We start from the raw sequence: 22495 nt of genomic DNA on the forward strand, positions 1-22495 counted from the left end.
GTGGTGGCTCACACCTGTAATCCCAGCACTTTGGGAGGCCAAGGCAGGCAGACCACGAGGTCAGGAGATGGAGAACATCATGTCTAACACAGTGAAACCGCGTCTCTACTAAAAAAAAAAAAAATTAGCCATGTGTGGTAGTGGGCGCCTGTAATCCCAGCTACTCGGGAGGCTGAGGCAGGAGAATGGCGTGAACCCAGGAGGTGGGGCTTGCAGTGAGCCAAGATTGCGCCACTGTACTCCAGCCTGGGCAACAGAGCAAGACTCCATCTCATAATAATAATAATAATAATAATAATAATATTGGTTGGGTATGGTGGCTCAGGCTGTAATCCCAACACTCTGGGAGGCTGAGTAGGGAGCATTGCTTGAGCTGAGTACGAGATCAGCCTGGGCAACAAAGCAAGACTCTATCTCTACAAAAAAGAAAAAATTAGCTGAGTGTGGTAGTACATGCCTTTAGTCCCAGATAGTCGGGAGGTTGAGGGGCAAGGATCTCTCAAGCTCAAGAGTTTGAGGTTGCAGTGCACTATGACTGCGTTACTGCACTGCAGCCTGGGTAGCAGAGCAAGACCCTGTCTCAACACACACACACACACACACACACACACACACACACACACAATTCCACATAATCATTTGGGAGAAAAAAGTCAATTGAATTAAATTAAGCAGTTGCTTTGAAAACAACATAAGTTTAAAAGAGTTGGTTAGACTCGTTTTTAACTGGATGTCTAAATGACAACTGAATGTTGAATTCAAAGTGGTTTCCTTCATGAAAGGCTGAGTCTATTTAGGCAGTTGCCTACTCTGAACTAGAACTCTTCCTTGCTAGAATTCCATTCCATTCCTTCTCTGTCCTAACCTGTAGATTTAATATGATTTTGGTGGCAAAAGGAATCCAACTGTCTTACTAATCATCTCTCCAGATAATCATCTGTTGTTGAAAAGATATTGAAGCCTATTAATTAGAAAAAATAAATCAGTTGGTCTCACTCTAAATGTAAATCTACATTATATCTATTTACACATTATTGCTTAAAATTCTCAAAGTATACCATGTCTGACAAATGTTTCATAGAACATATATTGTCAATATAGTTTTTAAATCATAATGTTTTATGCAAATATTACATATAGAGGACTGGTTACTTTAAACTTATAATGAATATCAACATATTAAGCTGTATCAAATTTTGAATGTTTTGGTTTACCTTCCTTAATTATTTCATTAGCAATCAAAATTTCCATGACTTTTAGACATGGAATATCAAGCTTCAGAAGTCAAAATAACTTATATATTCTCTGAATCACAACTTGACTATCACAAGAAAGTTGAATGACTGTTACCTACAAATGAGATTTTTAAGATGCATGACTTAAAGTAAAATCAGTTATTTTGCATCAAAGAATACCTGGAAACGTTGGATTACCTTTAAAAACATTTTTGAATGTTCATCTTCATGTAACCAGTCTTTGTACAGAGCAATCCACTGGGAAACAAGATGCAAGACTTTACGTTTCCTACGAGGAACATCTGAGTTTTCCTCTTTGCCTTGATACTTCTTAGCAGAATAGGTGCAAATGGTTAAGAAAAAATTATATTGTTGAAAATTTAAAAATATGAAGACATCCATTTACTCTTATTTTTACAAAATACATGAAGGCATACAAGCGTAAAACATGCAGGAAGAACAGAATACACATAGGGAGAGCAAACGGTGTGTACTGAAAGGAGCAAAAGTAAACTGAGGAAAATGACTAAAGTATACTCAGTGGGCAGCCAGGAAGTGAAGGGTCAGGCCATTTCACTGGCAGCTGCTGACATGCTTCCATAGGCAACATGTGGTTAATGCCAGCCCGAGGAGATAGTAAGTGGCCCATTAATTTTAACAGTGACTCCAAGAAGAGAGCTAGCTTCAGTACACAGGTGAATACTATTTCAATATATTTTAGGTAAGAATGAGGCCAGGTGCTGTCTGGTCCTCAGAAATTCACATTCTGTAAAACCAGGTGCTTCTAAAGTAGTTCCAAATGAGTATAGATCTCTGGAACACAATTTGTAACATGATTCAAATGCCCACTCCTAGGAATTTACTTAAGAAAACATTGGATACATGTGCGAACACAGAGGTAAAAGGGACTGCTAATTTTCATTTTGATTAAAATAAAAACTAATGGGAAATAGCCTAAATGCCTCAGCAATTGACAACGGTTGCCTAAGTTATTACATATCCATTTAACGGACTATTCAGCAGTCATAAACATGATGGTCCAGCAGTACATTTACTGACAGAGAATATGCATAATGTAATGTTGAGTAGAAAAGCAAGTAAGAAAAGAATATGTTAGGATGATCTACTTCTGTTAACAATGTTTATTTATATGATTAATCTCACTATCTGGAGAGATATATACTAAATAGTTAACAGTGGCTTCTCAAAGTAATGAGGTTTTAGAGTACATGAATTATTTTTATTGTACTTATTAGCATTTCCTAATTTATATACAATGACCATATGTTAACTATGCTGTTAAAATTACACAAAAATAACAACCTCAAAGGCAAAGTGTTTAAATGACTAGGAATGCAACAGCAGCTTGGCATATTCTAAACTGATCTATTCTTGTTGTCTCCAAAATGATAATTTCTGAGTGTCTTGGACACATTAAAAAGATGACGAGGAATAGGGAATGCTATGACATCAACACTTGAGGGTTGTTGGACAGGATTATATATTCTTTAACACTGATATACAATTGCAAAATTGGAATAAACTTTATGTCAGGCTTTGTAAATATTTTAAAATATAATTTAGTCAATGTCTCCCCATCCTGCAAAAATACATTAAGACCACCTTTGATTTCCACCTGTGAAATAAACTCAGGCAAACACAAAAAAAGTTGCTATTTCTTTTAGTTTTTCTCTTGAAAGGCAAAATACAATAAAGATTTATCTAGGCCAACCATGGTGGCTGATGCTTATAATCCCAGCACTTTGGGAGGCTGAGGCAGGAGGAGTGCTTGAGCCCAGGAGTTTAAGGTCAGCCCAGGCAAGAAAGTGAGACCTTATCTCTACAAAGAAAAAAATTAACTGAGTATGGTGATGCACATCTGTAGACCCAGCTAGTTGGGAGGCTGAGACAGGAGGGTCACTTGAGCCTGGGAGGTTTAGGCTGCAGTGAGCCATGATCAAGCCACTCTACTCAGCCTAGGCAACACAGCAAGACATGTCTCAAAGATTTATCTTACATTATTTCCCCTTAAACAAATGTTCTTCTCTTCTTTTCCTGTGAATATAATACCTTCACTAATATAAAGAAATCAAGAAAATTAAGAAATGCAATTTTTTAGGTCATCATATATAAATGAAGATATGAACTTTGTATTCAAGCTGCATATATATGTTCTACAATTATGGACTAGCAGAATAAAGTAAATGCAAGAAGCAACACTTCAACCATTCTCCATTCATAAACAGTTATCTGCTGTACCTTGTTTTCCTCCCTGCAAGATATATATTTAAAATATATTTACAGGTTAAATTTGCATTTGTATTAATCTGATTTCCAATATTAGGAAACAGACATTCTTTTACATTTTGTCTATGCTAGATTACACTGATTTATAAATTTAGCTGCTGATGGAAATAGTGGGAAGGCATGTGGTGAGAGTTATAACTTCTATGTAATGCACAGAATATTAGCTGGCCCACAGCTATGAATTTAATGCTCTTTATGATGCTATTAAATACTATTACAATAAAAATACTTATCTAAAATATCTAAAACCAGCACAAATAGCCTTAATCTATAAATAATGTTTTAAAACCATTGGAAAAAAACAAATAATTTAGACTACTTCTAAGAAGTTGGTTGTAGGGGAATATGCAACACATCTTCACTAAGATGTGCATAAAAATATCTCACATTAAATATAGATTCCGTTTTCGTTTGTAATATTATTTCACAAAAGGCAGAGTGCAAATATACAGAAATAATCATAATGAAAGACTTCTGGCTTAAAACGTTTTGAGTTCATGGGTTTTGATTATTGGTAAAAAGGCTGATAAAAATCTGAACCAAAGTTTTGTATATAATGTCTTAGTCAAAGACTCAAAACATATATATGAAAGTTAAGTTCTAGAGATTGTTTAGGGACATCCTATAGTACATTAAATTATTAAATGATAATCACAAATAACATTAGGATCATAGTTAAAGAATGTAGTTTAAAGGCGTCTCCTTTAAGTACATTTTATATTACTTGATGGATGAATTGTTTTAGAAATATGTTAGCATTAAAATGTAAATGAAATTAGCTCACAGATATTTTTCCAAAACACTTTTGAAGAAAGAGATATTCAAAATCTTATCGTGATTGCTAAATGTGGAGCAACACTCCACTTGAAAGCTGTGAAGGAAATCTGCACATATTATTGAAACTTTCCAAATTCAAAACTAACTCACAATGTTTCAAGATCAACTTTATGAACTGGTTCTAAAAAGTGGCAAAATATCTACTATAGCTTTGTTTGGTCATAGGATATAGTAAAGCACTACAAAGTAATCATCATTTCCAATTATACATATATTTTAAGAGAGATGTTACTTTATGTCCTTTATGAAGTTTTAAAGTATTCTTTTAGGTGGGAAAACGCTGTAAAGTTGGGAGACATGTAACAATCATTTAATAGAGAAAGAATATTAAATAAGCATTATCATTAGGTCTTTTGTTTGCTTGTTTTTGAAGGCAGTCTCCCTCTGTCATCTAAACTGGAGAGCAGTGGCGTGGTCTTGGCTCACTGCAGCTTCAACCTCCTGGGCTTAAGTAATCCTCCTCCCTCAGCATCCCATGCAGCTGGGACCACAGGCACATGCCATCATGCCCAGCTAATTTTGGTATGTATCTATATCTATACCTATATCTATATTTATATCTATATCTCATGCCCAGCTAATTTTGGTATATATCTATATCTATCTATACCAAATATCTATCTATCTATATAACAAATATGTATATTAGAGACCGCATCTCACTATGTTGCCCAGGCTGCTCTTGAACTCCTGGACCCAAGCAATCCTCCCACCTTGGTCTCCCAAAGTGCTGGAATTACAGGTGTGAGCCACTGCACCCAGTTATCATTAGGTCTTAATAGAACTTTAGTATATACAAAAGCAATCCATTTTCCTTAAAATTTTCATGTGGTTTAGAGTGGAATCTTCAGTTTCATTTAATAAAAACAGTATAGCAACAGCCTATTTAAATGCTTAAATGCATCTGAATACATTAAATACTGTGAAGCAAGAAGACCACTTGGAGACTTTCAGTAACTTTACATGGCTTTGTTTTGTGGTCTTTCAATGATCCTATGTTGCATCTCTTCTAGTTAGTGAATAAAATTATAAGGCTTCCTTAACTCGTCATTAACCTTCTAATCACATCCATCATTCTAAGAGAACATGCAGTGACAAAGCTGTGAAAAGATGACAGAGGATTCCAGGGGCTAGGTTTGACCTCCCATGTGGGGGAATGGCCTGTCTCCCTGAGACACTTGCCAGGAACATGATATCACATATGTGCATTTTCCTTCACAAGTGGTCTGACACTTAACTAACTGATTCTCCTTTAAGTCCATTTATTCCATGATCTTGCCATTCCACACAGTCTCTTGACTCTGGGGTTTACCCAGCAGGCCAATTTTGCCTCCAGATTTCTAAGCAATCATAAGGCACAGATATGAAGCAAACGTAATATAAACAGTATAATATAGCCACAACATAGAATGTGAAAACAGCCGTTCACATTTCCAGTTTCCTCTGTCTATCTCATTTCATCTTCTACCTTGGATATCATTACATTAATATTTAACATATCCACACTCTACTGTGGGGTTGAATAAATTAAGGAAGGCAGTTAATTCCTAATGTGGGACATCTGTCTGAGAGGAAGTGGTCACAGCAGCCTGAAGATAATGAAGGATATTGCCTTAACAGAGCCTGGCACAAGTCATCAGTTGTCATGAAGACAGTGTACGTGAGAAGGAAGTCATCCAGGAGGGTCTCTGCAAAGAAAAAAAAAAAATACAAGTAAACAAAGAGGTGGATAAGAAGAGCAGCTGCTTTCCAGGCCCCAGAGCCATGTGCATGACAGAAATATAAATTTTGATGGCTGTGGGAGGGATTAGAATAGGAGAATTTTTGCCACGAAAGATATTATTTATTAAAATTAAGATATGAAAAACTCCTTATATCAAATGCATCAAGCAATAAGATATTTTTGTTGCAGAGCTCTCTAAACATACAATTTTGTTATCATCTTGTTTTCCTGAAACCTCATTTATATTTGTGGGTAAAGATGATATAGAAAACCAATGCATAAATAATGTGCATTAAAAAATAAATTTTACAAGATTTCTGAGGTGTACACTCAAGTCCTACAGGGAATAAAGCCCTCATGTGTTAATAAATTAAGATTTTTTCCAAAGCCATTTACTTAAGTCTAGGGCAAGAACAATGAATAGTAAAACCCAGAAGACACATATCAGGTTCCAAGGCCATTCACCTTTATCTCTTAAATGCATCTTTAAGAAGTTGGGAAAGTGATGAGTGATTTTCTCAGTCTTGAAGAGAGACAGAACTGAGTCCAGTTAAAATTGGAGATCAGGTACAATGTATCACAACATACTTCTTCCTAATTTCTTTTTTCTACCAACCAAACCAGGTTACATTGTTATCATCTTTGTGCTTTGAGTGTTCTTGGAAGAGTTCAGTTTGTGTACAATATGGAATTGCTAAAGAGGCAAACACTGACCTTCAATGTAATTTCTAATATGGTACAAAAGATTATTGTTTTCCAGCATTCATGGTTTTTTTGTTTGTTTTTTTGCTGTACAGATTCTGAAAGTAATTGAGTGGTATGAATTAAAATACTATAATCAAAATGATGCACTTCAAATAAAAGCAGTGATTTGGCAAAGCAGTTTTTGCCATAATAGTCTTTATCTAGTCTCCTTAACTTAAAATTCATTTTACTATACGATTTAATCTTCATGTTTTACATTCCAGATATCACATTTTTAGTTATATAAAACAGTAATAAATTATTAGAGTAATTAGCTTGTGTACTGTTGTTACGGACTGAATGCTTATGTCCTCTGCAACACTCCCACCCCCACCACTTTATATGTTGAAACCTTACCCCCAGTGTGATGTATAAGGAGGGGGTATTTGAGAGGTAATTAGGACTGGATAAGGCCATGAGGGTTGAGCCCTCATGAATGACATTGCTCTCTTTATAAGAGTCCTGAGAAAGCTCCTTTCCTCTCTCTACCACACAAGGATATGGGAAGACTGTGGTCTATGAACCAGGAAGCAGGTCCTCACCAAACACTGAATCTGCCAGCACCTTGATCTTGGACTCCCCAGTCTCTAGGCTGTGAGAAATAAATGCCTGTTGTTTAAGCCTCCCAGGCTACGGTATTTTGTTAGAGCAGCTTAAGCTGACTAAGACATATACTCAATAGCGCTTATGCTCTCCAAGATCTACACCTTATAATGATGATGTGTAAGTAAAAATAATTGCCCAGTATAGAGCCCTATAGCGCTACATTGAAGACTGGATGAAAGAAAATCTCCAGAATTTTTAGGAATAACCAGTAATATTTACTTTAAAAGTTAATCAGAAAAACAAGGTTATATTTATGAACACAAAACTCTGATATAAGAGGTTGTGGATGACATCTATAATTCTATATTAGCTGCAGGGCATAACTTATTTCTGCTTGGTGGCAGAATATCAAGGTAATCCTAATCCACATAGGTAAGTGGTTGCAAATGGCAATTCTTTTAAAAGCTTGCTTTTTAATTGCAAGATGCCCATAATTAAAATGAACCAAAGGTGTTAATGAAGAGTATTAATGGAATTTATCTGAAAGATATTTTATCTATAAGTCATAGTATTCCTTGTCAAAATAATAAATTTGACAAATTTTCTTATTTAAAACATGTTTTTAAAAGTCTAAACTTACACTGTTATATCACACTGCAATATGTTAGCAATCACTAGTCTAACTTACTATTTACTCTACAGCAAAAGTAAATTCCTAAACAGATACACCTGGGCCTTGCTGGGCATAAATGAGAACTAGTACAAAAAAGCTGTGGTAGTGTGCCTGATCCGACAATGTTACACGTATGAGTGGACATGCACAGCCTGCGTACGCAGAAGAGCCAGGGGCCCCCTACTAGAGTCTCTGTTTATGGACATTTCAAATATATGAACAAGGCACGGGAAGGTTTACTTTACTTGTCTCCAAACAAGTTAACCTGGCAGCTCAAGTTAATCACTGGTCATCCTAAAGAGAAATTTGGAATATATAATGTGTGCCTTTCATTACAGTTTTTAAAAACAGTTTCAAGTGGCTGGGCGCGGTGGCTCAAGCCTGTAATCCCAGCACTTTGGGAGGCCGAGACGGGTGGATCACGAGGTCAGGAGATCGAGACCATCCTGGCTAACACGGTGAAACCCAGTCTGTACTAAAAAATACAAAAAACTAGCCGGGCGAGGTGGCAGGCGCCTGTAGTCCCAGCTACTCAGGAGGCTGAGGCAGGAGAATGGTGTAAACTGGGGAGGTGGAGCTTGCAGTGAGCTGAGATCCGGCCACTGCCCTCCAGCCTGGGCGACAGAGCGAAACTCCGTCTCAAAAAAAGAAAAAAAAAAAAAAATCAGTTTTAATTAAAATTGATCACTTGCATATTAGCTGGCAACCAAGGATATTTTGGAAATACAATTTGAAAACTATCCCTCTGGGATTCTGTTGAAGAGTAATGTTTACAAATTACAACATTTCTCTGTGTTAAATGTGATTGATGGAAATCCTCAACCTTTCCTGTCTGATTAGAAATTAAGCTGAATCTGGCCAGGTGTGGTAGCTCACATCTGTAATCCCAGCACTTTGAGAGGCTGAGGTGAGTAGATCACTTGAGGCCAGCAGCTAGAGACCAGCCTGGCCAACATTGTGAAACCCCATCTCTACTATTAAAAAAAAAAAAATAGCTGGGTGTAGTGGTGCACGCCCGTAATCCCAGTTACTAAGGAGGTTGAGGTGGGAGGATGGCTTGAACTCAGGAGGTGGAAGTTGCAGTGAGCCAAGATCATGTCACTGCCCTCTAGCCTGTGCAACAGAGTGAGACTCTGTGTCAAAAAAAAAAAAAAAAAAAAAAAAGCTGAATCTTCTCAGACACTCAGGAGGCTGAGACAGGAGGATGGCTTGAACCCAGGTGGCAGAGGCTGCAAGTGAGCCGAGATTATGCCACCGCACTTTAGCCTGGGCAACAAAGAGAGAGTTTGTCTCAAAAAAAAAAAAAAAAAAGTTAAGCTGATTCTTTTGTGCACTCAATGTTAGATACAAGCAGCAAGGACAACAGAGTAGTTTTTTTTGTTTTGTTTTGTTTTTTTGAGACTGTCACCCAGGCTGGAGTGCAGTGGTGCGATCCCGGCTCACCGCAAACTTCACCTCCCAGGTTCAAGTGATTCTTGTGCCTCAGCCTCCCACGTAGCTGGGACTACTGGCATGCACCACCATGTCCAGCTAATTTTTGTAGTTTGAGTAGAGATGAGGTTTCACCATATTGGCTGGGGTGGTCTCAAACTCCTGGTCTCAAGTGATCCGCCCACCTCGGCCTCCCAAAGTGCTGGGATTACAGGCACTGAGCCTGGCCAACAGAGTAGCTTTGAATCTAGTTTAGGGTTTTCAATGGCTCTTGTAGATAGGAGCCACCAGTATGCAGAAACCACTGGGTAACAGCATTGAGAGGGAGCTGGCATTTACAATGCTGGATGTGACATACAGGTTCAGACTCTTTGGGGTGTTCTTACACTTAGCTGCATTTAATGAGATTAGAACTATTCTCTAATCAAGAGTTACTCCATTAGTAGCTGAGATTAAAAAGAACACCATTAAACCATTAACTTTGACATAACCAGTCATTCCATTCCAGAACAACCTTAGATAATGAACTATCAGAGTCTGGTTGGATGGTGGCAAACCCATTTGGCATTCAATTCAATTAATCAGCTCACATATGACAATATTTTGTAAAGGGCTTTGACCCAGAAATGCCTATTTTCTCCTAAGCTAATATCATATTTAAAATTCAACAGCACTTACCTAATTATCTCTCTGTCATAGAAATATTAATTAAAATAAAAACAATGAGGCTATACAAAAACAGCTCCAGTTGAAGTCCTAATAAATAGTTAAAAATTCTAATGAATAGAACAGATTCCCAATACTCCTAACTCAAATATCTCTCTAACTGCCATATTGTTCTAAATTTTTCTATATAAAGAGCTTTCTTTTCTTCTTTTCCAGCATTCATGTTTTTTTTTCTTTGCTCTACAGATTCTGAAAGTAATTGAGTGGCACGAATTAAAATACTATAATCAAAATGATGCACTTCAAATAAAAGTGCATTTTATAATAGCCATGCTTCCAAAAAAGAGGCTGTCCCATTGGTATTTAGAGATATTTTTAGAACCATGATGGTTATATGAATGATCCCCTGAAGACTATTAGCTGACAATAGCCATTTAGAAAGACTAGCAAATCCACTGGCATCCAAATTAAAACACTATAATTATCTATTACACTACATAGTACTTAATAATAATTTAAGACAACAGGCAGAAAAGCATGTTTGTATACATAAAAGTATCTTTCATTTAAACAAATTCATAGTTGCCATACATACTAACATTCTGAATAAAAAAGGTATTCATTTTGATTTCTAATTTTGTGAATACCTAGGCATATTAATATGCATATATTAATATGCAAAAACTTTTTCTTTGAGATAGATAGATATATATTTTTTTTTTGAGATGGAATTTCACTCTTGTTGTCTAGGCTGGAGTGCAGTGGTGCGATCTCAGCTCACTGCAACCTCCACCTCCCAGGTTCAAGCGATTCTCCGGCCTCAGCTTCCTGAGTAGTTGGGACTACAGGTGTGCACTACAATGCCCGGCTAATTTTTGTATTTTTAGTAGAGATGGGGGTTTCACCATATTGGCCAGGCTGGTCTCGAACTTCTGACCTCAGGTGATCCGCCTGCCTCAGCCTCCCAAAGTGCTGGGATTACAGACGTGAGCCGCGGTGCCAGCCATTTTCTTTGATATTCTACGCATTAAGTCAATTACTAAATCTAATCCTAAATTCTTGGCTTATCACTAAATTTTTGGGACTATCCTCCCCACTCCAAAATAAAATAATACTTTTGTAGTAGCTTTTTGAATACAAGAAACATCCTTACAAGTAAAAAAGTAACATCTTGATCATCACTGAAATTGGAAGGTAAATACTTCTACAATTTTAACTATTATAAAACTTGAAATAAAAAATATGTAGAAATGGTTCTGAAATCCATGCATGTAATTAGCTATACTGATGTCATATAGGACTTTTCCCTATCATCTGCTACTATTTTAACTTTTTGGGGGGGTTTTTTGAAATGGAGTCTCACTCTGTCACCCAGGCTGGAGTGCAGTGGCATGATCTTGGCTCACAGCTACTTCCGCCTCTTGGGTTCAAGCTATTCTCCTGCCTCAGCCTCTGGAGCAACTGGGATTACAGGCACACACCACCATACCTGGCTAATTTTTGTATTTTTAGTAGAGATGGGGGTTTCACCATGTTGGCCAGGTTGGTGTCTTGAACTCCTGACCTCAGGTGATCTGCCCACCCGGGTTCCCAAAGTTCTGGTATTACAGGCATGAGCCACCGTGTCTGGCCTATTTTAATTTTTAAGTCATATAAAAACAATTATCTATTTTTATTTAATTTTATTTGAATGTATTTCTCTTGTATGTACTAATTAAAACATTTTTCTCAGTCTCATTTTAAGTATACAAAGCTCTAAAAATTCCCATTTTATTTCTGCAAAACACAAGTATCCCTAGAGCATCCTAGAGTTATGACAAGGTAGACTAGTAAGAGGTTTGGTACAGACCATTTTCATGGAGTTCTGTTATATATAAATGTAATCAAATTTAAAAAAACAGATCCAAATGTTACCAAAAGGTCTAATGCTTTCTTTGCAACATAAAACCAAAAAACAAAACAAAACCCTGAAGTCTAAAAATCACTAGAAGTATAGCGTTATGTAGGAAAAATTATAGAAATCTACCTTGGTTATTTTTTTCAACACTCATAAGCAAAATGCACTGCGATAATGAAACCACTCATCTGTTAAAGTGAAATACCAAGAAAGCAAATTAAAAGAATTTGGACAGGAAACTGCCTAGAGTAGCCATTTAATCCAAGTATAGTGATGTGAATAGTCAACATTTCTGTATTAACTCATATTTCCTGAAGTACTGTTAGCAGTTTTGTTTCACCTGTATTTCTGCCTCAGATGCAATGCAATTTAAGGCACTCTAAAACATATTCTACTTAACCTTCATTTCAAGAAGCCAAGAGAAAAGCTTTGAACATCAAAGGGCCCATTTCTGGTCCTGAAATGTTACAACTTGCCATTATTTTTTGAGAAGCAGTGCCAAAATGTACCATGTAATTTGATTAAGCACAAATAAATTTTTTTTCATGTTCAGGTTGGAATAATGGATTAAAGTGCTATGCCATTAAAAGCAATGCTTCTTTCCCTGTGTATCTTACATTTCTGAAAGTGATATTAATGACCTCAAACACAGCTTTTTACTACAGCTCCTAAATTCACTTCATTCCTGCCAATTCTTACAGTCTCACCATAGCGTTTTGTTTGGCCATTCTAACATAACCAAATCTTGAGATCTAGCTTTATTTTTAGGTATTTGTGGCAGGAAAAAAAAAAAAAAAAAAAAGCTTACTTATTTAATGCTGTTTATACATCAAATCTTAAAAGTCACCCCTTTAAATGACAGGAACTTACTACAGACAGTGCTTGGGGACACTCTTCAAATAATCAAATGTTTTTATTTTAACTTGTAAAATTCAGTTTTAGAATCTTATCATTCGTTCTTCAAGAAAGAATGATTTGAATGCAACAGGTATTCTGTTCTTAGCTACACTTAATTCTATTCACTGCCTTTTAAAAATGTTACTAGGAGGAGCACAGAGTAATAAACAGGGGGCTTGTCTGCCTTCTCCAGGCTGCAGCCCTCAGAGAAAGGGTGCAGGTCACCCTGGGGCTAAGAGCAGTGAGCAGCCTCATAGCTCCTGTTGTTACATCCCCAATCAGCTGCTCTCAGTGTATAGGTACAATTGCAGCCCATTCATGGCACATGCATGTGTCTGCCAAGTATGTGGGGGAAGCTCAGAAAACAGTGTAAAGAATACCATAGAATCAGAGAGCTCGAAATCTAACGGGGTAGCCTAAGGCATAGTCCTTAATCTCTCTAGGCTTTAGTTAAGTCACCTGTAAAGTGGCCATCGTATCTATACCTAGCAGAGTTATAGTGAAGATTAAATAAGATAGTATATGTAAAGCAACTGGCAGAGAGCCTGGTATACCCTAGGCACTCTACATAAATACTACCTATTCTTTATTTTTATAAAATAAAATTATTTCAACCTTATCCCAATTCTCCAAGTGCTACCAATCCACCAACAAAAACTGAGTATTGAGAACTATGAATTTCCAAGAAGAATTGGAGGAGGAAAAGGAGAAGCAAATGGGAGCAAAGCAATGGATGTGGGTGGGTCTGTGGCTGAGTCACAAACCTGTGGTCTTGTGACTTGCAGGTCTTGTTTAGTCCCTAGAGATGCTTTCTGGGAGTTGACAAAATTTAAAAGTCAGAAGATCTGGCAACACCAGGGCCACATCTCCTATGGCAACCATGTTTAGAGCCAACTTGCCCACTTTATGCAGGAGGCAGTCTCCAGTTCATCACCCTTCTGTTCTGGCAGGCTTCACTCACTCACTCTCACTGCCTGTGGACATGCAAGTTGGTAAGTTTGGTTTACAGCATAGTTGTATAGTAGTAATAGAAGAGATCACATAGTATAATTGAAAAGTAAAGCTAGAGAAGTAGGTTGGAGGCAATTCCTGAAGGATCTTTGAATGCTAAACTAAGGAGCCTGGGGCTTATTCCACAGGAAAAGGGAAGTGAAGGGAGGTTTTCAAGACCAGAAGCGACAAGAGAGATGTGAGTTAAGCTTGCTTCATCAGGGAAGTCAGACTGGATAAGGGAAGGATAAGGGGAGGGAGGTGAGTTTGCTTTTAAACTTGCTGAGCTTGGGTTCCCCAGGTTACTCTAAGGAAAGCTACTAGGAAAAAATATCAAAGACCAGAGCTTGCCAAAGAGGGTTACAGTTATGATTGTGGGAGCCAGTACCTAAAGAGGATGGCTATGGCCAACACGATTTCTCAGAAAAAGAAGCAGCAGTCTAAGGGAGTGGGATATTGACGTTTAGGTGATGGTAAGGGAAAGATGAGTTAAGGAAGGGGAAAGAAAAGGAGGAGAGAAACAGAATAAAGAGAAATGAAGGTACATTCAATAGCCTCCTTTCTGTAAACAAACAAACAAGAGACACAAATGTAATAAACCAACAAGAAAGAAAAGGATTGGAAATAAGAGTGTTAAATGCTGCTTGAAGAGGCTTTATCGGGCTCAGGACTCAAAGAGCACTGGATTTATTATGTGGACAGTCCCTGGTTTGATGACCTTGGAGAGATGCCCCTTGGTCAAGGGTGGGGCCATACTCTAGTTAAAAGGAGCTAAGAATATTCTGATAATCAGTGCTCAGACCATATATCACACCGTTTTGGTTTTTTTCCCCCGCAAATACTCCTCTTAAAGTTGTAGAGCTCATTGTTTAGAAAGAGCAGTTGCTCTCACAAGGAGCTGGGATGAAAAATTTCTCAATAATCAATACAATTATCATTTCATTTAACTGTACAGATTATAATGTGGGAATTGTTGTGGGCAAGAAGCCTTCAGTACCAATCTGCCAGCATCTACCAACAAAAATTAATATCCGGCTCTAAGATTCACTCAGTCCAACATAACTGACCTCTCAGAGTTGCTGCATGGTTGTCTGATTAACATCACACACGTGTTCTAAACATACAAGCTGTATTTCTAAGTGTTTGTCAATTCAGCATTCTTAATTTTCAGGAAACAAAGAAAAATTAATTTAAAGATAATATCCTAATTAGAAGCCTGAGACATGGTTATTATAAGCAAATTAATAGTCATTCTAATAGCTGAATCCACTTAGGACATGTGTAATGTTTTTACCTCTCAAGCACCAAAAGGATCTGTATTACCAACTTTTTTCAAAACGTGAACTACATCATCATTACACATGTTAATATTAGCATTATATTTCAGAAAAATAACATTTTATTTACTTTTTTTTCTGATGTATTAGTACGTTCTCATGCTGCTAATAAAGACATACCAGAGACTGGGTAATCTATAAAGGAAAGAGGTTTAAAGGACTCACAGTTCCACATGGCTCGGGAGGCCTCACAATCATGGTGGGGGACAAAAGAAGAGCAAAGGCATGTCTTACATGGTGGCAGGCAAAGGAGTGTGTGCAGGCGAACTCCCCTTTATAAAACCATCAGATCTCATGAGACTTATTCACTATCATGAGAACTGCAGGGGAAAGACTTGCCCCATGATTCAATTCCCTCCCACCGGGTCCCTCCCATGACATGCGAGAATTATAGGAGATACAATTCAAGATGAGATTTGGGTGGGGTGGGGACACAGCGAAACCATATCAGCTGGTTAACAGAAATTCTAGGAATTCTAAACAGACTTATTTTCTTCCAAGTTTAGCAATGAATAGTCAACTGCCTCTTTTAAGACTAAGGATTGGCACAATAGCTAGATTATATTAAAGATAAGAAGATATTCTACAAAACTAATTTAAAGTAAACATAAGTAAACACAATTAAGGCTTATTTGTTTGTTTTTGAGATAGAGTCTTGCTATGTCACCCAGGCTGGAGTACAGTGGTGTGATCTCGGCTCACTGCAGCTTCCACTTACCGGGTTCAGGCAATTCTCCTGTCTCAGCCTCCTGAACGGCTGGGACTACAGGAGTCCACCACCACGCCTGGCTAATTTTTTTCTTTTTTTTAGCAGAGGTGGAGTTTCACCATGTTGGTCAGGCTGGTCTCAACTGCCTGACCTCAAATGATCCACTGACCTTGGCCTCCCAAAGTGCTGGGATTATAGGCGTGAGCCACTGCGCCTGGGCAATTAAGCCTCTTTCTAAATAATCTGGCACAGGATCTTACATATACTGACAATTTTCAGCACAAGAAAATTTACTTTAATGTATTGCCTGTATTTAAAAATATTGCTAGGACAAATAAAACAACAGAGGCAGACATGTCTCTGTGTTCTGGTTCCAGAGCTGTCATTAGTGTTCTTTTCAATAACACACAGCTGCTTTCTTTCTCACACAGGTGAAAGGAAGACTCATGTTTTTGGGTCACAGAGAAAGGTTTGGTCAGCAACCATTTACTGAACTTCTGTAACTAAGGGATGACCACTGTGCCCTCTGCCATGGAGAATGGAAAGTTGTTCACAGGGCTTGGGAATCTGATTGGTGAGATAATTAAATGACCACATAAGGCATCCTCCACACCCCAGGCTGGTGTCTATTGCACTCCTGTGAATGTCTGGGCAGTCCTCTACACCCCAACCCCTACCCAGCACATGCCATTGGCCTTGTGTCACCTAAGATGTTCCTATCAAGTTGTCTTCCATGTAAGTGCCAGGATGCTGAAGTTCCTTTATTCCTATTCAAATTTTATTTTGTCTTTATTTTCTAGGGAGCCCCAAATTTGTTTGAACCATATCTATCTGGCCATGCACCAGGAAGCCAGAGTGGCTTCAATGGGCAAAGAGAAAAAGTAAGGGAGGAAAATAAATAGCGGCCTCACTAGTTAAACATACTCACAGCAGCCACCCTTTTGTGCCAGTACTAATGATAATCGCCGAATCATCGCCCAACATCCCACACCTGTTAACACTAAGGGCTTTACCTACATGACCTGTGCCCGTCATATCCACCCTAGAAGGTAGGTTGCACATTATCTTTTTTGAGATGACAGCACTGAGGCTGAGATGAGTAAAGTGAATAACCACCCAGGGCTCCTCAGCAAGATGATGTCTGAAAGGCCTAAGTCCCAGCCCTGGTTCTTTCATGACACTATGCTCTCCTGAGAGTGTGGACCCAAATAACCTATCTGGTTTATGGGAAAAGAAAATGCAGGAAAGTAACAGAATCTCCAGGTTTGGAAGGGGGAGTAGAGTCATAGACACAAGAAGGTGGTCTTTTATTGATCTTAAATCACCAAAGATGCCCCTATAAAGTTGTTTTCTAAGTGCCAGCATGCTAGAGTTCCTTTATTCCTACTCAAATTTTACTTTATTTTTTATTTTTTAGTGGACACCTGGCCATAGCAAATAGATATGAGATCAGCCAATTTGCTTTTCAAAAGGTAGAACTGACAATCACATGGAAGGATTGAAATGGTCTACAAATTCACAATGCTTTTAAGATTGGCCAATTATAGATATTTATATTTTAAAAAATCAAAATATAAAGGCCAAAACTAAAAAAAATTGTTTGCAAAAGGCCAAATCATAAAATTCTTCCCTCCTTTCTAGATAAATTCTCTATGTGAAAGATTATACTGAAAAAAACATCTTTCTACTCAACACATCAACTAAGTTTCCTCTAATTCAGTTCTGACACTACTTGGAGATAGCACAGACCTCACAGACTAGGGGCTCAATCCCACAAGACTGCATCCCACTTTAGATGCCAATCACAAATCTCAGGTTGTCACCTGTACTTCTGACCAATGGGTTGTATATCAGGGTTCTCACACCCACCCTCTGTGGTCTGATAATTGCCTGTTAAGGGCTCACTAAACTCAGGGAAACATTACTTACACTTACTGTTTTCTTATAAAGGAGATGAAGATGAATGGTCAGGTGAAAAATAGTTACACAACATGAGTTCTAAAAAAGTCCTGAGCACAGAAGCCTCTGTTTCTGTGGGGTTTGGGTGCACTATCTTTATGGCACATGGATATGTTCACCGACCTGGGAGCTCTCTGAATTGCATTGTTTAGAGTTTTTACAGAAGCTTCATTAGGTAGGCATGATTGATTAAAGCATGGACTACTGGCGATTAAGTCAATCTCCATCTCCCTCCCCTCCCCAGAGGTTGAGGGTTGGGACCAAAAGTTCCATCTCTCTAGTCATGCCTTGTCTTTCTGGCAACCAGCTCTCATCCTGAAGCTACCTAGGGACCCCAGCCACCAGTCATCATATTAGCAAACAAAAAGATTCTCCTATCACTCTAGAGATTCCAAAGGTCTTAGAAACTCTTGTGTTAGGAATAAGGGATTAAAACCAAACACTAAAACAAAAGATGCTCCTATCACCTCTATCACCCACGAAATTCCATAGTTTTAAGAGCTCCGTACCAGTGGTAGAGACCAAGTATGTATTTATTATGTCACAATAATAGAATATTATATATAATTAGATATTAAAATCTACTCTTATAAACACAAATTTAATTTGTGCCATTGTTTAACTTCCAAGCCATAATATATGGAATATTTCTTAGTTCATGTTTAATTTCTTATATGAAAAATGTTTCTAACAATGACTAGGAAGAATTTGAGAGTGAATGACGTATAATTCTCAAACATGAAATCAATAGCTCAAATCAGACATGAGAAAAGTACTTAAAGCTAACTAAACCTTGCATGCTAAGCATATATAAGATTATTCTAAATATTCACTTCTTGAGGAGGATATAAGAGATAATCCAAACCACTTTACAGGCTTTTAAAAAAAAGATTATGTCAGAGGCATTTGAGCCAGAGTGACTCCATCTTGAATAGGAGCTGGGTAAAATAAGGCTGATACCTACTGGGCTGCATTCTCAGAAGGTTAAGGCATCCTAAGTCACAGGGTGAGATAGGAGGTCTGCACAAGGTACAGGTCACAAAGATCTTGCTGATAAAACAACATGTGGTAAACAAGCCAGCCAAATCCCACCAAAACCAAGACAGTGACAAAAGTAACCTCTAGTCGTTCTCACTGCTCATCATATGCTAATTGTAATATAATCGCATGCTAAAAGACACTCCCACCAGCACTATGACAATTTACAAATGCCATGGCAACAATCAGGAAGTTACCGTATATGTTCTAAAAAGGGGAGGAACCTTGAGTCCCAGAAAAACTCATGAATAACCCACCCCTTGTTTATCATATAATCAAGAAATAACTATAAGTATCCTCAGTCCAGTAGCTCAAGCTGCTGCTCTGCCTATGGAGTAGCCATTCTTTGGTTTCTTTACTTCTCTAATAAACTTGCTTTCACTTTATGGCTTTGCCTTGAATTACTTCTTGTGTGAGATATCAGGACCCCTTTCCCGTGACAATTATACAATGCATTAAACCATAGTATGTCCATATTTCTTTGAAGAAACAAATATATAATTATGGCATTGGGTCTACAGTATCAAAACAAACTAACAGAAGCTTCCATTTACAAAATTACATGTCATTTGCCCCTTCTTTGGGAATCAAACTTTGATTTTTTTTTCCTGGGCATTTTGCTCTCCTGATATTTTAAAGACGGAACAAAACAATATACAATATATTTGCCAGCTTCACTTGCAGCTAGATGTGGCCACAAGACTAAGTTTTGGTCCATGAGGTAAAAGCAGAAGCCATGTGTGATGGACAAGTGTGCTCTTCATCACTTTCTTCATCCTGCTGCCTGGACAGTTATGCTAGTGTCCATCAGGGCCCAGGAAATCAAGTTCAGATAAGGAATCTCAAGACTGACTGACATTAGAGTGGCCTTATCAGCTGTGGACTGTATTTCTCCATACTTATTTTCACATGAGACAGAAATGCATTTATACCATGTTTAAATCATCACTAGAGCTTTTCTGTTATATAAAGCTGTGACTACTCACAAATAACACATATACACTGAAAATTTTCAGAAGCTCAAGTACATGATACACAAATGATCTAGTTCTCAATTTTCTCAATTATCAGAAGTAGGAAAGGTACATTCAAGGAGTGTTAAGTATTGTTAATTCATCCTGATCTCACTACTGTGGACTTTTAGAACGTGCTGACGAAGACACATTGCCTTGGATGTTTGTTTGTTGGTTTGTTTGGAAGAACAAACATCTGCCCTGGGAGACTATCAAACAGTGCAAATTGTCATAATAATTCTGAGATATGCACACTATGCCAATCAGCATTGGCAGAACATGGGTTAACTAAAATTGTTCTACAGAAGCCACCAGTAAATGAAAATGGCTTGCAATGCCTTCAAACACAGATCAAACTGAATCAAGACTTCAAAGGTCACATTTTAAATATCCAACTCTGAGAAGTAGATCCAAAATTAGGATGAAAAGATTATTTTGTTCTTTTTTTCTTAACAAAACACAAGACATGACAGTAGATTTAAGATCTGTAAGCTGCTACACAAAAGAAAATATGTGATTATCAAGCAAGACTCAAAGAAAACTTAGAGAAAACTTAGGGGGAAAAAGCTCCTTTGCTGTCAGTACTACATAAATTCTTCTTCATAACAGGTGAAGAATATTGAAAGGGATAGAACAAGAAAAAAAATAGCAGAAGCTTACATATACCCATTCATCCAAAACTATATTCATTTTTAGACTGAGAATTTAGGTGGCAATATCCAGCCAGGTATGCGATGGAGAATTTTAAATTGTACTTTTCATGTTCCCACTAAATGAAGCTCATTTAAAGGATTACAATATTTCAAAGTTAGAAGATTCACCAAATATCCTAAATGCTAGACAAGAATGGCAAGTCTGAAGTAGAAAAGGCTAGAGAATTGTTCTGAAAATTATTTTCTGTCACTATGTAGATTATGACAAGATGTTCTGGGATTTTTGTTGGTATTGTTTAGTTTTCCACGTTTCTGTTCACCCATATTTAACAGTTCTAATTTCATATTTGTTTTCGAGATTCAAGGGAAGGACTGCCAGCCAAGTAGCAGCCTTAAGTACAAGGCAAAAAAGCTGCAAACTGAATGAAAGAAAAGGTTTCAATCGTAGAGTAAGAAAGCCTGAGGCAGAAAATGAGGATAATGGGAAATGGGAGGGGAAGGTTATAGTGCCAAAAGGCTGATAGGAAAAATGAAGAGAAGCTCAATTATAGGTAGGTTAAAGGCAAACATTCTCCCACACAAAGAATATCTCTTTTAGATATGGGCTTGTCAGTTAGAGCAATTCTATGACATTACACCCTTTCAATGAAGCAATAATTGATTGAAACATGCTGTGAGAGATTAACATGCAGTGATTGTAATCAACAAATTGCTATCCACTAATACTCCTTCCTCACACTTTATACGACTATCTGAAGTACACACTCTTACACAAAAAAACATTTTGTTCCCCCATTTCCTGATAGAATGCTAAATTTTACTTGAGGAAGATGTCATAAACATTTTAAAATTCAGACAAGGACATCTGATTATCTCACTTTAAATCCAACAACCGTCTGGGGACATGACACAAGATCTCCGAGAGAGAGAAACACAGAAAGAGAAAGAAGGAGACAGAGGTTTTTCAACCGTTGACATTGTCTTAAACACAGTTTCAAGTAATTTCAGCTGCCGATGTTAGAGTGAAACTATCATTTTGCTAAAATTACTAGGTTGTCAAACCCACAACTGACACAATATCTTGTCTTCATGAATTTCAGTATCTCTTGTTCCCTTCAATTTGCTGCTCCAGAAATGCCCCCACCTAAATCACACATTTAAACAGGTTCCTGGAAATACAGCCAGACACTAACAAAACCACATGCGTTTCTACTAAAGTGCAATATTAAATATGCCCAGAGACACAAAACTTACTGAGAAAATATGGCAATTTACGTGTTTTTAAAGGTTTTAGAACAGAAATTTCCTTTCAAAAGAAATAAAACCCCAGTTAGCACTAACCGAACTGGGAAATGATCCTGTAGAAATTATTTTTGCGAAGAAATAGAAAAGTAATATATGTAGCCTTGTTCCTTAAAGGGTACCTATTAGGGAGACAGGATATCAAGAGAATATTAAACAAGGTGTTATCTATCTCAAATTTATTTTTATGAGGAAAAACAAGTTATATTGAGGATTTATGTTTCAAATGCAGCCTTCATCCTATGTCAAAGAGATTATACAGATGTAAGCCAATATCTTATCTATATAACAATAAAAGCAAGGACTATTATTAGGTCCTCATAGTTTGCCATTAGATTTTATATTTGAGGACGGGAGCAGTGGCTCACGCCTGTAATCCCAGCATTTTGGGAGGCCGAGGCGGGTGAATTATCTGAAGTCAGGAGCTTGAGACCAGTCTGGCCAACACAGTGAAACCCTCTCTCTAGTAAAAATACAAAAATTAGGCGTGGTGGCACATGCCTGTAGTACCAGCTACTCGAGAGGCTGAGGTAGGAGA

General features: G+C 37.6%; 1 protein-coding gene across 2 annotated transcripts in view; it reads right to left on the reverse strand.

The window, feature by feature from the left end:
• RAPGEF5 (Rap guanine nucleotide exchange factor 5) overlaps nucleotides 1-22495 on the reverse strand; it is a 240670-nt gene that overhangs the window by 43304 nt on the left and 174871 nt on the right. For both annotated transcript variants that reach the window (XM_021935958.2, XM_031665317.1), the window contains 2 exons: nucleotides 5989-6067; nucleotides 1434-1578 (listed from right to left, as the gene is read on the reverse strand). In XM_021935958.2, coding sequence (XP_021791650.2) covers nucleotides 1434-1578; nucleotides 5989-6067 — 224 coding nt within the window. The remainder of the gene's footprint in view (nucleotides 1-1433; nucleotides 1579-5988; nucleotides 6068-22495) is intronic.

The sequence above is a fragment of the Papio anubis genome, chromosome 4 (genome assembly GCF_008728515.1).
Source record: "Papio anubis isolate 15944 chromosome 4, Panubis1.0, whole genome shotgun sequence".
In the NCBI taxonomy this organism is placed as follows: Eukaryota; Metazoa; Chordata; class Mammalia; order Primates; family Cercopithecidae; genus Papio; species Papio anubis.